Source organism: Somniosus microcephalus, chromosome 8 (genome assembly GCF_052327205.1).
Source record: "Somniosus microcephalus isolate GS21.2 chromosome 8, FLI_Smic_1.0, whole genome shotgun sequence".
NCBI lineage: Eukaryota > Metazoa > Chordata > Chondrichthyes > Squaliformes > Somniosidae > Somniosus > Somniosus microcephalus.
Window position 1 is genome coordinate 272,947,916 of NC_140994.1, and position 13,297 is coordinate 272,961,212.

Genomic DNA, 13,297 nt, shown 5'->3' on the forward strand with positions numbered 1-13,297 from the left:
TGTAGAACATGGCAGTAAGTTCCAGTACTTCTGTAGGGCGCTGAGTTCAGTTAACTCTTTTTATGGCAGTCGTTGAGATACACAGTGCCGCGTAGACCTCCTTTCTTGGTGTCCGTGCCCTGTGCCCACTGACCAGTCGATCAGGGTGTTGCTGTGCCCACTGACCAGTCGATCAGGGTGTTGCTGTGCCCACTGACCAGTCCATCAGGGTGTTGCTGTGCCCACTGACCAGTCGATCAGGGTGTTGCTGTGCCCACTGACCAGTCCATCAGGGTGTTGCTGTGCCCACTGACCAGTCGATCAGTGTGTTGCTGTGCCCACTGACCAGTCGATCAGTGTGTTGCTGTGCCCACTGACCAGTCGATCAGTGTTACTGTGCCCACTGACCAGTCGATCAGGGTGTTGCTGTGCCCACTGACCAGCCGATCAGGGTGTTGCTGTGCCCACTGACCAGTCGATCAGGGTGTTGCTGTACCCACTGACCAGGCGATCAGGGTGTTGCTGTGCCCACTGACCAGGTGATCAGGGTGTTGCTGTGCGCACTGACCAGGCGATCAGGGTGTTGCTGTGCCCACTGACCAGGTGATCAGGGTGTTGCTGTGCCCACTGACCAGGTGATCAGGGTGTTGCTGTGCCCACTGACCAGGTGATCAGGGTGTTGCTGTGCCCACTGACCAGTCGATCAGGGTGTTGCTGTGCCCACTGACCAGTCCATCAGGGTGTTGCTGTGCCCACTGACCAGGTGATCAGGGTGTTGCTGTGCGCACTGACCAGGCGATCAGGGTGTTGCTGTGCCCACTGACCAGGCGATCAGGGTGTTGCTGTGCCCACTGACCAGTCGATCAGGGTGTTGCTGCTTGTCCCTCGCGCCACAGGCCTCGACATTTCATAATATAAGCTTAATGGAAACTGATGAAACGATGTCTTGTTTGGTCTGACCATCAGTACCAAGCGATTTTCTTCCTGAGTTAATTCATAGAATCATAAAATGATACAGCACAGAAGGAGGCCATTCGGCCCATCGTGCCTGTGCCGGCTCTTTGAACGAGCTCTCCAATTAGTCCAACTCCCCTGCTCTTTCCCCATAGACCTGCAAATTTCTCCTTTTTAAGTATTTCTCCAATTCCCTTTTGAAAGTTATGATTGAATCTGCTTCCACCGCCCTTTCAGGCAGCGCATTCCAGATCACAACAACTCGCTGCGTAAAAAGTTTCTCCTCTGCCCCCTGGATTTTTTTGCCAGGATTAAACTATTTCCCCAAATTGTTTTACTCGGTGACGTGCTGGGGGACTCCCTGCCCTTTACCTTGAGGCAGTTCAGTTAATTCTTTCCCGCTTTGTGTCCAGGGTACAAGCAAAAGTGGGTCCCACTACAATTGGACGTAAAATCGGAGGGTACACAGGACAAGCCAGCGTCTCGCAGCAACTCGCGCCCCCAAACGGAGCCTCTTCGGCCACCAGTTAACAACAGGAACGACTCAAAAGGTTTGTCCCACTGACAGTTTGCAGTTACAGACGGGAGCCTCCTCAGCAGAGGCCATGGGTGCTTGGTGTCTGGGGGGGGCGGGGGTGCGGGGCGGCGGTGGAGAGTTTGTGTCAGTGAGTGGCAAATGTGACACCATTATTGAAGAAAGGGTGCAAGGACAATCCTAGTAACTACAGGCCGGTCAGTTTAACATCAGTGGTGGGTAAAGTTTTAGAAACAAGAATCAAGGAAAAAATTAACGGGCATTTGGAGAGATTTAAGCTAACCTGGGTTTGTAAAAGGCAGATCGTGTTTGACTAATCTAATGGAACTTTTTGATAAAGTAACGGAGGATTGATGAAGGGAATGCAATGGATGTTGTCTACATGGATTTTCGGAAGGCGTTTGACAAAGTACCACATAGAAGGCTGGTTAACGAAATTGAGGCTCATGGAATAGGTGGGTCAGTGACAGCTTGGATAAGGAATTGGCTTAAGGACAGAGAACAGCGAGTTGTGGTAAATGGTTGTATTTCAGACTGGAGGATGGTAGACAGTGGTGTTCCCCAAGGGTCAGTGCTGGGGCAACTGCTTTTTTTGATATATATAAATATAAATGACCTGGATATTGGAATACAGAGTAGAATTTCTAAATTTGCCGATGGCACCAAACTGTGATATCAGTTGACTGTATCAGGACATAGAAAGGCCAGCAGAATGGGCAGACAAGTGGCAGATGGAATTTAATACAGAGAAATGTGAGGTGATGCATTTTGGCAGAAGGAACAGGGAGAGGCAATATACACTTAATGGCACAGTTTTAAAGAGTGTGCAGGGACAGAGGGACCTGGGAGTTAATATACATAGGTTCCTGAAGGTTGCAGGACATATTGAGAGAGTGGTTAGCAAAGCATATGGGATTTGGGCTTCATAAATAGAGGTATTGAGTACAAAAGTCGAGAAGTTAGGCAGAATCTTTAAAAAGCGCTTGTTAGGCCACAACTGGAGTATTGTGTCCAGTTCTGGTCACCACACTTTAGGAAGGATTTGAAGGCCCTTGAGAGGGTGCAGAGGAGATTTACCAGAATGGTTCCAGGGATGGGGGATCTTGGTTACAAGGACAGGTTGGAGAAGCTGGATTTGTTTTCATTAGAGCAAAGGAGGTTGAGGGGTGATTTGATAGACGTGTACAAGATTATGACGGGTTTGGAAAGGCTAGACGTGATGGCACAAGGACTAGGGGACAGATTCAAGGTTTTGGGCAAGAGATACGGGGGGGATGTGAGGAAAAACTTTTTACACAGAGTGGCGATGATCTGGAATTTGCTGCTGACGGAAGTGGTGGAAGCGGAGCCACTCAATGTTTTCAAGGGGAGACTGGATAGGCTCTTGAGGGAAATAAACTTGCAGGGCTACGGGGATAGAGTGGGGGAATGGGACTGACTGGATTGCTCCACAGAGAGCTGGTATGGACTCGATGGGCCAAATGGCGGCCTCCTGTGCCGTTATAACTCTATGACTTGTCCTGGTGGGTGTGAGTTACAGCTGAATCTGCCACATCGCAACCTGGCCTGTAAGGAGCTGCTCTAGCAGTGACTCGCCCGGTGAGGCCCCGGACCCTCCGGCGAGGCCGCGGACCCTCCGTCTCGCCCGGCGAGGCCGCGGACCCTCCGTCTCGCCCGGCGAGGCCGCGGACCCTCCGTCTCGCCCGGCGAGGCCGCGGACCCTCCGTCTCGCCCGGCGAGGCCGCGGACCCTCCGTCTCGCCCGGCGAGGCCCCGGACCCTCCGTCTCGCCCGGCGACGCCCCGGACCCTCCGTCTCGCCCGGCGACGCCCCGGACCCTCCGTCTCGCCCGGCGACGCCCCGGACCCTCCGTCTCGCCCGGCGACGCCCCGGACCCTCCGTCTCGCCCGGCGACGCCCCGGACCCTCCGTCTTGCCCGGCGACGCCCCGGACCCTCCGTCTCGCCCGGCGACGCCCCGGACCCTCCGTCTCGCCCCGGACCCTCCGTCTCGCCCGGCGACGCCCCGGACCCTCCGTCTCGCCCGGCGACGCCCCGGACCCTCCGTCTCGCCCGGCGGGGCCCCGGACCCTCCGCCTCGCCCGGCGAGGCCGCGGGAAGCTGAGTGTTTAGATGAAGAGTGCTGGAGGGTGTAGACTGGTGATCGATGTATGGCAGCTGCCAGATATTCAGGAGACTGGAGGACTCTGGAATAAGGCCCTGTTTAAGATGGTTATTGACAGAGGTTTGGCAGATGTTGGGGATTAAATGCGCACTGGCTGTCATTTCATCTCCCGCTTTCTCTTTTTTTCAGGTTACCATCGTGATGAGAAGCACGACTCCCGGGATTGGAGGGAAGACCGCGATGAGATTTCCAGTGTGAAAAGCGAGGGTGGAACAATCCGAGGGGGCTTCAGAGGGCGAGGGCGTGGACGAGGCCGGGGGAGGGGTCGTGGCAGAGGTGCTTCCCGCTGTACGTGATGTGCTGATACCGCCAATTCTGCTACACTTTCTGAACCAGCGTGACGTCCTGTCAATTGAAATTTAGTTCCAGATCTCTCAATTATGTAGAGGCATAGTACTCGTCTCCCTGCCACTCACCTTAGTGCGTGCACTTTGCCAGCTTTCTAAATTGGTGCTGGTGTCCCCCGGCAATGGTTTATGCAGCAGTGTGAAGTTTAAAATACGCTGGGTTTAATGGGTGAGAAGTGATGGCACCGTGAGTCTAGCTTTCCAGGAAAGCTATCACACGGGCTTTACAGCAGTGCTGGGAGAAGTTTGGGACAGAGTTGCAGACTTATTGCACAATGATGGTCATTACATGGAGGCAAAGAAAGGGGGGACGTCATGCTGGAGCAAGGTAGGCAGCAAGTTAGATTTCAGATCTGTTTCTCACCCAAAGTGTGAGCCATTTATTTCAGGGAAGAATTCTGATATATTTCTGAGAGATCTTTTGGCCTCGTTTTACTTTGATACAAAGTCCTCTCTGGTTTGGAAGTAGGCTCTTGCCTTTTGGTAATGGGATTCGGATCAGCAGACCCTTTGAAGTGGTCATTTTGTGCAGGTATGTGTTTTGGTGGCGTTGATTGAGCCAGGAATGTTGGCCCAGGCACCAGGAGAACTCCCTGCTCCTCTTCAAAGCGTGTCATGGGATCTTTAACATCCACCTGAACCAACAGAACAGGAAAACAATCTTATCTGAAAATTGGCTCCTCCGACAGTGCAGGGCTCCCTCACGACTGCTCCTCCGACAGTGCAGCGCTCCCTCAGTACTGCCCCTCCGACAGTGCAGCACTCCCTCAGTACTGCCCCTCCGACAGTGCAGCACTCCCTCAGTACTGCCCCTCCGACAGTGCAGCACTCCCTCAGTACTGTCCCTCCGACAGTGCAGCGTTTCCTCACTACTGCTCCTCCGACAGTGCAGCACTCCCTCAGTACTGCCCTCCTGACAATGCCGCACTCCCTCAGTACTGCCCCTCCGACAGTGCGCACTCCCTCAGTACTGCCCCCCGACAGTGCAGCGCTCCCTCATTTATGCCCCTCCGACAATTTAGCACTCCCTCAGTACTGCCCTCCGACAGTGCAGCACTCCCTCAGTACTGCCCCTCCGACAGTGCAGCGCTCCCTCAGTGCTGCCCCTCCGACAGTGCAGCAGCTCCCTCAGTACTGCCCCTCCGACAGTGCAGCGCTCCCTCAGTACTGCCCCTCCGACAGTGCAGCGCTCCCTCAGTACTGCCCCTCCGACAGTGCAGCGCTCCCTCAGTACTGCCCCTCCGACAGTGCGGCGCTCCCTCAGTACTGCCCCTCCGACAGTGCAGCGCTCCCTCAGTAATGCCCCTCTGACAATGCAGCACTCCCTCAGTACTGCCCCTCTGACAACGCAGCACTCCCTCAGTACTGCCCCTCCGACAGTGCAGCGCTCCCTCAGTACTGTCCCTCCGACAGTGCAGCGCTCCCTCAGTACTGTCCCTCCGACAGTGCAGTGCTCCCTCAGTACTGCCCCTCTGACAACGCAGCACTCCCTCAGTACTGCCCCTCCGACAGTGCAGCGCTCCCTCAGTACTGCCCCTCCGACAGTGCAGCGCTCCCTCAGTACTGCCCCTCTGACAACGCAGCACTCCCTCAGTACTGCCCCTCCGACAGTGCAGCACTCCCTCAGTACTGCCCCTCCGACAGTGCAGCGCTCCCTCAGTACTGCCCCTCCGACAGTGCAGCACTCCCTCAGTACTGCCCCTCCGACAGTGCAGCGCTCCCTCAGTACTGCCCCTCCGACAGTGCCGCACTCCCTCAGTACTGCCCCTCCGACAGTGCAGCGCTCCCTCAGTAATGCCCCTCTGACAGTGCAGCACTCCCTCAGTACTGCCCCTCCGACAGTGCAGCACTCCCTCAGTACTGCCCCTCCGACAGTGCAGCGCTCCCTCAGTACTGCCCCTCTGACAGTGCAGCACTCCCTCAGTACTGCCCCTCCGACAGTGCAGCACTCCCTCAGTACTGCCCCTCCGACAGTGCGGCGCTCCCTCAGTACTGTACTGGAGGGCCAGCCTGGATTATTCCTGGAGTGGAGCTGGAACCCATGATCCATCACACTAAGAGACCATGGAGCCAGGCCAACACTCCAGGAGTTGGGAGCCCTGGCTAATTGTTCCCTGTTCTCTATCCCAGAAGCACTGATGTGAAATGTAGCATAGTTCAGCTGCCCCAGCCATGATCAGCTGAGAACACTGGCCAGGGAATGATCCTTGGGGCCTTGTGGTTTGTACAGCTCGCTGTCGCATTGCACAGTGCACTTCCCAACAAACTGTGTAAGGAATTCGTCCATGTTTGATACAAGCTTGGTAATTGTTTGTTGTATTTACTGGAGGGTGATAACTGCTCTGAAATAAAGAATAAAGGTAACCATTCCAGAATTAATGACTCGGGTGATTTAGATAGGGACGCAGAACAAATTAATACCATCTGATCTGGAGCTTCTAGGTGGAAGGAGTGAGACTGAGGATCCGTAACAGAGCAGAGGGCCAAACACCACATTCTTGTGGAGCCAGCACTCATTGTCTCTGATAGAGAGGACTGGATAGTTTTATTCATTCTCTGAGCCGCTACCAAACACTGCCTGGCCTCCTCACTCGCTTCTTTTTCAAGGCTGATGGAGAAAGTAAGGCAGACTTGCATAAATCTAGTGCCTTCCCACAGCTCGAACCTCCCAGCTGCTTCATGTACATTGAAAGGCAGTGACCTGCAGGTGAGTTTTAACGGAAGGTCTAACCCGTGCTGGTTTTTGCTTGTTCTAGCTCACTTTGACTACCATTATACCTACAACACAAACACTGACGGTAATGACGGATTGTACAGGCCGAAATTTGGCGGTGATATCATCTATTACTATGACAATCAGAGCAGTGCGGAGCTGTACACGATGGACAAAAAGCTGCTCAAAGACTACATCAAGAAACAGATGTAAGTACTGTGGTTATCTGCTCGTTGGGCATGTTGTAATGTCTTTTATTCCATGGTAGGGGAGAGGAGATTAGATTTTGTGTTAAATGCTGAGTTATACGTGTGCGCTCTCATGCCCAGCGTTGCTGGCAAGGCTGTTTATTGCCCATCCCGAGTTGCCCTGAGAAGGTGGGGGTGGGCCGCCGCCTTGAACCGCTGGGAGCGGGTTTGATACAAACTGAGTGTCTCGCTCGGCCACTTCAGAGGGCAGTTAAGAGTCACCCACGTTGGTGTGGGACTGGAGTCACCTATAGGCCCAGACTGGGTGAAGACGGCAGGTTTCCGTCCCTAAAGGACATTAGTGAACCAGTTGAGTTTTTACGACTTACCGACAGCTTCATGGTCACTTTTACTGAGACCAGATTTTAATTTCTAGATTTTCTAAACTATATTGAAATTCTCATTGTTTGAAGGCGCGTTCTCTGATTACTGGTCCACTGCGGTAGCGAACTGCTATCCACTGAGTTCCCTACTCGCTCCAGATGTGTGGGTTTCACCTTGTGGCATAAAGGGTTTTTCTTACTGGATTTTCAGTTCTGCCTGTCTCCAGCAGGCAGCCATAGAACTGTTTTGTGAGAGCTGGTATGGGTTGTTGAACCTGGAACTTTGCGATGTGATCAGAAATGCTACAACGCACCGTGAAACCCGTATGGTGCTTGGAGCTCTGATACGTGGCTTGGAGTTTGGACACTGCTCTGACCGGTGCTGTTGTCAAGTGTAAAGGTGAACTTTTTAACCCAATGTGGTTATGTCAGAGCACAGAAGGTTTCTTACAGCCTTGCTTATGTCAGGAAAGTGAATTCGTGGCACAGTTCACTTCAGCTATGAACCCTGATGTTTATCATGCAGCTTATCTTGGCTGTGGAACTGCTGGTCTCTGTAACCACACTGTGTGTCTCAGCAGCGCCAACATTTCACCTCTGGCCTGGTTGCACAGTCCAATTCAGCGGGCACTGTAGGTCAGTTCGATGCTGCTCTTTTGCATAACTCGGTTATTCCAGCACCTCGATATACACTGTACTGGAATCCTTTGGTCCCTTCGTGTCCTGCTGCTCAGATCATATGATTTCCCACTCTCGTTTTCTCACAGCACAAGCTCTCTGGGTAAAGAAGTTTCTCCTGAATTCCCTATTGGATTTATTAGTGACAATCTTATATTTATGACCTCTAGTTTTGGACTCTCTCACAAGTGCAAACATTTTCTCTGTCTACTCTATCGAACTCTTTCATCATCTTGAAGACCTCCATCAGGTCACCCCTCAGCCTTCTCTTTTCTAGAGAAAAGAGCCCCAGTCTGTTCACGTTTTCATGATACGTATATCCTCTCTGTTCTGGTATCATCCTTGTGAATCTTATTTGCACCTTCTCCAGTGCCTCTATATCCTCCTCATAATATGGAGCCCAGAACTGTGCACAGTGCTCCAAGTGTGGGCTAACCAAGGTTCTATACAAGTTTAGCATAACTTCTCTGCTTTTTAATTCTATCCCTCTAAAAATGAACCCAGTGCTTGGTTTGTCTTTTTTATGGCCTTATTAACCTGCGTCGCTATTTTTTTTAGTGATTTGTGTATCTGTTCCCCTCGTTCCCCGTGACCCATTCAAAGTTTCGCGCATGCACAAAATTTCACATTTAAAAAGTCGGTCCCGGGCTGCACAGATTAGGGGAAACGTTAGTCATGAATCTACTATGCCGTACCTAATCGAAGGACTTTTGGAAACACAAATATATTACATCTATTGCATTACCCTTGTCTACTCTGTCTGTTTCTTCTTCAAAGAATCCAGTAAGGTTGATCGAGCATGACCTTCCCTTTTGAAATCCACGCTGCCTACTTTTTATTGTATTTTCAGTTTCCAGAAGTTTTTCTATTACATCTTTGAGTAAACATTCCATTATCTTTCCTACCACGGATGTTAAGCTAACTGGTCTATAGTTCCCTGGACTTGTTCTAGCTCCCTTTTTATATGTAGGAATCACATTAGCAGTCCGCCAGTCCTCTGGTACCAATCCCTTTTCCCTTTTCTAATGAATTGTTATATACATGTAATAGTCCCTCTGCTATCCCTTCCCTAACTTCTTTTAATATGCACGGATGCAGTCCATCTGGACCTGGGGTTTAATCCTCTCGAGTTTAATCAATTCTCTCCCTTCCCTTTCTATCTTAAATGTCTTTCTCTTTTTTGATCTCCTCTTCTAGTGTCATGTCCGCCCGGTCAGTCTCCCTGGTAAACACCGAGGCACAGAATTATTCAATTGTTCTGCCATTTCGCTGTCATTACCTGTGAGTTTATCATGTGCATCCCTTGGTGGCCCCATCCTATTCTTACTTTCCTCTTGTTTTTTGTGTCTGTACTTTATTATTTCTTTTTATATTTGATAATTTAATTTTGTAGCTCCTCTGTGGTTTCCTAATTGTTTTTTTTGACTTGGAATCATAGAATAGTGCAGCACAGAAGGAGGCCATTCAGCCCATCGAGTCTGCGCTGGCTCTTTCGAAGAGCAATCCAATTAGTCCCACTCTTTCCCCATATCCCTACAATTTTTTCTTCAAGTATTTATCCGATTCCCCTTTGAAGGCTAGTATTGAATCTGTTTCCACCACCCTATCGGGCAGCGCATTCCAAAACCTAATCACTCGCATAAAAAAGATTTTCTTCATGTCGCCTTTGGTTCTGTTGCCAATCACCTTAATCCATTCTCATCCATTCAAAATTAACTTTTTACCAATCTATTACATTGGTCTTTCTTACTCAGTCTTTCTCAATCATTATTTTAAGCCTTATTATATTGTGAACACTATTGCCTAGATGTTCCCCTATGCTTACTTCTCTTAGCTGCTCTGGTTCATTTTCCATTACTAGATCCTAACTGTGACTCCTCTCATTGGGTTTCTTATGTACTGGGTACTTCCGAACTCCTTCCCACACCAGTCTTTCAGCAACACATTCGCCTTCCAGATCTGCCTTTCCCAGTGCCAATTAGCTTGTAGCTCAAGCAATAATCCTAAGATCCTAATAATCAGGAGATCCTGCTTTTTAATTTAGTTCTGAACTCCAGATACTCCCTTAGCCGGACCCTCCTCCCTGTTCTTCTCCATGTCATTGGTCCTGACATGGACCACGACAATTGGATCTTCTCCGTCCCTTTCTAACTTCCTCTCTAGTTGCGCCTTTTACCTGATATCTTTTACCCTGACACCAGGTAGCCAACACACCCTTCGGGACTCTCGATCGTGGCTGCAGTGGACACTATCTATCCCTCTAATTATAGAATCCCCGATGACTACAGCCTTTCTATTCTGCTCCTCTCCTTGGACAGCCCCCTGCTCCATGGTGCCTCAGTCAGCATTCTAGCTCTCCTCCCCACGGTTATTCTCCTTATCCTCTCAGGTAGCAAGTACATTGTACCTGTTGGACGGTACCAGTGTCTGCGGGATCTCCTCCTCTATCTCCCCTCGGTTCCCCCTACCCTGCTGACGGACAGTCACACTCTCCCCTTCCTGCTCCTGTGCTCTCCTCTGAGGTGTGACTGTACTCTGGAGAAAACGATCCAGAAATTCCTCCCCCTCCCTTGTGTGTCGGAGTGTCTGTAACTCGCACTCCAGCTCAAGGACTCTGAGCCAGAGTGACTCAAGGCAGAGACGTTTCCTGCAGATGTGGAAATCCGGAACGGTCTCGCTGTTCACAAGCTCCCACATACTGCACTCCCACACACTGTCCGCGCTGCCATTTCTAATCTTCTTTTATTTATTAGTTAGCATTAATTTATAACTAGAACTAATAGGATCACTTGGGGTCTAGTATTAATTAGTTGATGGATTAGTTTGACTTGAAATTAATTAGTAATAAATTACTTGATTATTTATTGTTTATTTAAATCATATACTTATTTAATGCAAATTGTATCTGTTTAATGTTGGTTTCCTCCATTGTGTCCCCATAGATCTATTTAGGCTATTTAGCTCCTTGGGTCTATTTGTTTACCTAAAGGATATTTTGCTCTTAACCTAGATAAGTGACAAATTAAACACTTGGCTCTAATTCCTTGGCTTCACCACTCCTCACTCTCTGCTGACTATTACGTCACTTTGAGTTTTCCTTCTGTCTGGAATCAGCTGCTCGCTGCTGCTCTCTGCTTTTAAATCTTTCAATCGCCCTCGCTCTTCCCCTCGATCCCCCCTCTCTCATCCTTCAATCCCCCCTCTCATCCTTCAATCCCCCCTCTCTCATCCTTCAATCCCCCTCTCTCATCCTTCAATCCCCCTCTCTCATCCTTCAATCCCCCCTCTCTCATCCTTCAATCCCCCTCTCTCATCCTTCAATCCCCCCTCTCTCATCCTTCAATCCCCCCTCTCTCATCCTTCAATCCCCCCTCTCTCATCCTTCAATCCCCCTCTCTCATCCTTCAATCCCCCCTCTCTCATCCTTCAATCCCCCTCTCTCATCCTTCAGTCCCCCTCTCTCATCCTTCAATCCCCCCTCTCTCATCCTTCAATCCCCCTCTCTCATCCCTCAATCCCCCTACTCTCCCATTCCCTCAATCCCCCTACACTCTCCCATTCCCTCAATCCCCCTACACTCTCCCATTCCCTCAATCCCCCTACACTCTCCCATTCCCTCAACCCCCCTACACTCTCCCATTCCCTCAATCCCCCTACACTCTCCCATTCCCTCAATCCACCTACACGCTCCCGTTCCCTCAACCCCCCTACACTCTCCCATTCCCTCAATCCCCCTACACTCTCCCATTCCCTCAATCCCCCTACACTCTCCCATTCCCTCAATCCCCCTACACTCTCCCATTCCCTCAATCCCCTACACTCTCCCATTCCCTCAATCCCCCTACACTCTCCCATTCCCTCAATCCCCCTACACTCTCCCATTCCCTCAATCCCCCTACACACTCCCATTCCCTCAATCCCCTACACACTCCCATTCCCTCAATCCCCCTACACTCTCCCATTCCCTCAATCCCCCTACACTCTCCCATTCCCTCAATCCCCCTACACTCTCCCATTCCCTCAATCCCCTACACACTCCCATTCCCTCAATCCCCCTACACTCTCCCCATTCCCTCAATCCCCCTACACTCTCCCATTCCCTCAATCCCCCTACACTCTCCCATTCCCTCAATCCCCCTACACACTCCCATTCCCTCAATCCCCCTACTCTCCCATTCCCTCAATCCCCCTACACTCTCCCATTCCCTCAATCCCCCTACACTCTCCCATTCCCTCAATCCCCCTACACTCTCCCCATTCCCTCAATCCCCTACACTCTCCCATTCCCTCAATCCCCCTACACTCTCCCATTCCCTCAATCCCCCTACACTCTCCCATTCCCTCAATCCCCCTACACTCTCCCATTCCCTCAATCCCCCTACACACTCCCATTCCCTCAATCCCCCTACACTCTCCCCATTCCCTCAATCCCCTACACGCACACACTCCCATTCCCTCAATCCCCCTACACACTCCCATTCCCTCAATCCCCCTACACTCTCCCCATTCCCTCAATCCCCTACACGCACACACTCCCATTCCCTCAATCCCCCTACACGCTCCCATTCCCTCAATCCCCCTACACTCTCCCATTCCCTCAATCCCCCTACACTCTCCCATTCCCTCAATCCCCCTACACTCTCCCGTTCCCTCAATCCCCCGACACTCTCCCATTCCCTCAATCCCCCTACACTCTCCCATTCCCTCAATCCCCCTACACTCTCCCATTCCCTCAATCCCCCTACACTCTCCCCGTTCCCTCAATCCCCCTACACTCTCCCATTCCCTCAATCCCCCTACACTCTCCCATTCCCTCAATCCCCCTACACTCTCCCATTCCCTCAATCCCCCTACACTCTCCCCATTCCCTCAATCCCCCTACACTCTCCCATTCCCTCAATCCCCCTACACTCTCCCATTCCCTCAATCCCCCTACACACTCCCATTCCCTCAATCCCCCTACACACTCCCATTCCCTCAATCCCCCTACACTCTCCCCATTCCCTCAATCCCCCTACTCTCCCATTCCCTCAATCCCCCTACACTCTCCCATTCCCACAATCCCCCTACACTCTCCCATTCCCTCAATCCCCCTACACTCTCCCATTCCCTCAATCCCCCTACACACTCCCATTCCCTCAATCCGCCTACACTCTCCCCATTCCCTCAATCCCCCTACTCTCCCATTCCCTCAATCCCCCTACACTCTCCCATTCCCACAATCCCCCTACACTCTCCCATTCCCTCAATCCCCTACACTCTCCCGTACCCTTTAATATTGCCTATAACTCTATTTCTCATCTCCATCCATCCTTCCCGTAGTCTTGGAACCAGAGAA

The 13,297-nt window shown here is 51.2% G+C and overlaps 1 protein-coding gene across 1 annotated transcript in view; it reads left to right on the plus strand.

Annotated features, from left to right (window-relative positions):
* Positions 1–13,297, plus strand: part of larp1 (La ribonucleoprotein 1, translational regulator) — a 143,116-nt gene that overhangs the window by 65,561 nt on the left and 64,258 nt on the right. Inside the window, exons 5-7 of the mRNA XM_085996204.1 lie at positions 1,347–1,484; positions 3,780–3,938; positions 6,754–6,919. Coding sequence (XP_085852330.1) covers positions 1,347–1,484; positions 3,780–3,938; positions 6,754–6,919 — 463 coding nt within the window. The remainder of the gene's footprint in view (positions 1–1,346; positions 1,485–3,779; positions 3,939–6,753; positions 6,920–13,297) is intronic.